Source organism: Taeniopygia guttata, chromosome 28 (genome assembly GCF_048771995.1).
Source record: "Taeniopygia guttata chromosome 28, bTaeGut7.mat, whole genome shotgun sequence".
NCBI classification, from domain to species: domain Eukaryota; kingdom Metazoa; phylum Chordata; class Aves; order Passeriformes; family Estrildidae; genus Taeniopygia; species Taeniopygia guttata.
This window is the reverse complement of record NC_133053.1, coordinates 2,464,192-2,467,213: the sequence shown is the minus strand read 5'-3', so window position 1 is coordinate 2,467,213 and position 3,022 is coordinate 2,464,192. Positions and strand designations below refer to the sequence as shown.

Sequence of the window (3,022 nt, the reverse complement as noted above, 5' to 3'; positions counted from 1 at the left end):
TCACAGCAATTAAAATCTTATTTTATTAAAAAGATGAAATGTTTTCAAACATTGAAAAATTATGTTTTTATAAAAACAGAAAATAGGCAAAATACCTATTTGTCTTCTATTTACATATACAATATTTCTCATTGTATAAAATTATTTACAATATATAAAAAAATTACAGTAAATAGGTTATTTTCTTACAAGACATCAAGCCCTGTACTTCTAGTGTAGATCATGGCAAACAAGAATACTATTGCACCTGTGAACCAAACAGTCTAACAAGAGGAGTGTTCTCTTAGCCATGCCTTCAACTGAGATCTAAACTAACATCGTTAGCTACAGTAACATTCATTTTACCTCTTCTAGGGTCAACTTCAGGCAGTTTCCATACAAACATTGTCTTGTAAAGCTTAGGAATGGGCAGTTAGAATTGGGAAAAAAAAACAAACAACATATTTACAGCTTCTTCTATACAATCTGTATGGAGTCTTATGGAGTTTACCCTTCACAGAAGCTGCATAAATTAACCCCTGTTCTCCTGACCGGGACGGGCAGGTCACTGACTCAGGCAGGAATTCCCTGCAGGAATTTTGGCTGAGCCTCCTCGTGTCACATCCTCCGTGTGTGTGTCTGTGTGTCCGTCCTGGAGCGTCGCTCGGTCTGTCGGTGCCTCCCTTATGTAGTACCAGCTACAGATTTTTGAACTCTTCTGCACCTGAGCAGTTCAGTCAAGTCCACAGCGGGCAGGGCAGGCTCCCTGGGGCTACATGTGCCTCTTCATGTGCAGAGCCAGGTGGTCTGACCTGGAGAAGGCTCTGTCGCAGAGGTGGCACTGGAAGGGCCGGTGGCCCGTGTGCTTGCGGTAGTGGCGGGTGAGCTCGTCGGAGCGGGCGAACTTCCAGCCGCAGCCTTCCCAGTTGCAGTGGTAGGGCTTTTCACCTGGTTGGGGAAACGGGAGAGCGTGACTCAGCGTGGCACCACACACCAGGCAACCTGCCCAGTTTGATTGTAGCACATCCCTCTATTCGCTACTGAGACCTTCCATGGCAAGGTCCAAGTGCTTTTAAGCTAAATTACTAGAAATTCATTTACCATAAAGCCTTTTCTCCAAAGCCGTTTCTCAAACCCTTTCTCCAAAGCCATTTCTCAAACCCTTTTTCCAAAGCCCCTTCTCCAAAGCCCCTTCTCAAACCCTTTCTCCAAAGCCCCTTCTCCAAAGCCGTTTCTCAAACCCTTTTTCCAAAGCCCTTTTCCAAACCCTTTCTCCAAAGATTTTCACCTATACCTGCAGTGCAAATCTTTGGAGAAAAGGCTTTAGAATCCCTTAGCAAAGCTTTGACTGCACAGGTGAACACCTGGATGTCACAGACCTGACCACCAGCTGTGAATTTAACAGACTACAGGGCAAAAAAAGCCCAGGCTGCAAACTCTTTCACGCGGGGCTATCCCAGCCAGCACACAGCACATCTCCAGGTGAAAAGCCATCAGCAATATTTACCTGTGTGTGTCCTGAGGTGCGCCTTCAGGTGGGAGCTCTTGGTGTAGGTCTTCCCACAGCCAGCATAGCTGCACGTGTGAGTGGCCGTCCTCTTCCTCGGCCATGACCGGCGTCCCCGCTTTGGTTTGGAGTCCAGCAGCTCCAGAGGGGATGAAGGAGGGGTGAGCATCCCCCTGGGAGCCGAGGGCTGTAAGGGCAGGCTGTCCTCGAAAAGGCCAAACTGGGAGGTGTTCTGGTACTGGAGGTGGGTCTGCGGGTGGTGGAAGCCGGAGGCCGGGTGGTAACTCTGCTGGTAGGGCACGGACGAGGGGCACATCATCTGCGTGTGGCACTCGTTCACCACGAGATCGTCGGGGCTCAGCGGGGGCGTCTCTGCCCCGGGGATCTGCGGGGAACTGGCCACCCGGGGCTGCTCGTAGGCCATCATGCAGGTCGCGTTCCCCTCCTGCTTGATCTTCGGGCAAGCCTGGGGCACCAGACCCAGGACCGGTCCATAATTGTCCATGTCGGGCTCGGGCTTAATGTTCTCAACGAACTGCGGGCCCCCGAAGGTGGGCGTCACAAAGAAGCGGCCGTGGACGCTGCCAGAAGGGCAGTAGTTGGAGTCCATCTCGGAGCGCATCATCTCCGGCACGATGCCGGCGTTGTAGGGCGGGGGGCTGCCCTGCTCCAGGGCATTGTAGCATCCCGGGGACGGGTTTGTCTGGTAAAAGCCACCGCTTTCTCCTTGGGCAGGGGGATAATCCCCGCCGGCAGCGCCCTGGCCGTAGCCGTCGCTGCCCATGGAAAGGATAAAATCCAGCACGTTGTTGAGATCCTCATCCTCTTTGCGCGGGGAGAGGCCGCCCCAGGTGCCGGCGGGGGTCTTGGCCTCCTGCTCACACTTCCACCTCTGGGGAGAGAGAAAAGGGAGAGGGTTAGAGGCGCCGTTCGCCTCGGGGCAGCGGGGCAGGGGGGGACCGCCCGGCGGGGCGCGGAGCCGTCGGTGCCGGGCACTCACTTCGTGCAGGGCTTTCTCGCGGCAGGGGCTGGCGAAGGTGGCGAAGGAGGGCAGGGCGGTGTCGCTCAGCGCCATGGTGCGGGACGAGCGCGGCCGGCCGCCCTCCGCACCTTATAACGCGGGCGCGGGCAGCCTCAGGCCAATTGCAGGAGCGGAGGAAACGCGTCCGTCCCGGACGGGGCGGGAGGGAGGCAGCGGCTCGGGCGCAGCCTAAATTTAGCCCCGGTATAAAAGGACACGGCAGCGGCGGTCCCAGCCCGAGTGGGGCGGAGCGGAGCTGGGACGGGCCCCCTTCGCCGCCCTCCCCTCGGCGCGGGGATCGGGGCCGGCCCGGGAGCCGCGACCCCCGGCTCAAACAGGGGTCCGAGAGCCGCGACCCCCGGCTCAAACAGGGGTCCGGGAGCCGCGACCCCCGGCTGGGGCAGTGGCTCGGGAGCCGCGACCCTCGGTTCTGTCAGTGGCCCGGGAGCCCCAGTCCCCGGTTCTGTCAGTGGTCCGGGAGCTGCAATCCCCGGTTCTGTCAGTGGCCCGGGAGC

The 3,022-nt window shown here is 56.9% G+C and overlaps 1 protein-coding gene across 1 annotated transcript; it reads right to left on the bottom strand.

Moving 5' to 3' along the window:
* On the bottom strand, positions 1-2,641 carry KLF2 (KLF transcription factor 2). The gene is made up of 3 exons (XM_002194040.7): positions 2,487-2,641; positions 1,487-2,378; positions 1-927 (listed from the first exon to the last, which is right to left on the bottom strand). Exons 1-3 carry the CDS (start codon positions 2,559-2,561, stop codon positions 752-754), a joined length of 1,143 nt encoding a protein of 380 aa, XP_002194076.3. The 5' UTR covers positions 2,562-2,641; the 3' UTR covers positions 1-751.
* Between the last annotated feature and the right edge of the window lie 381 nt (positions 2,642-3,022).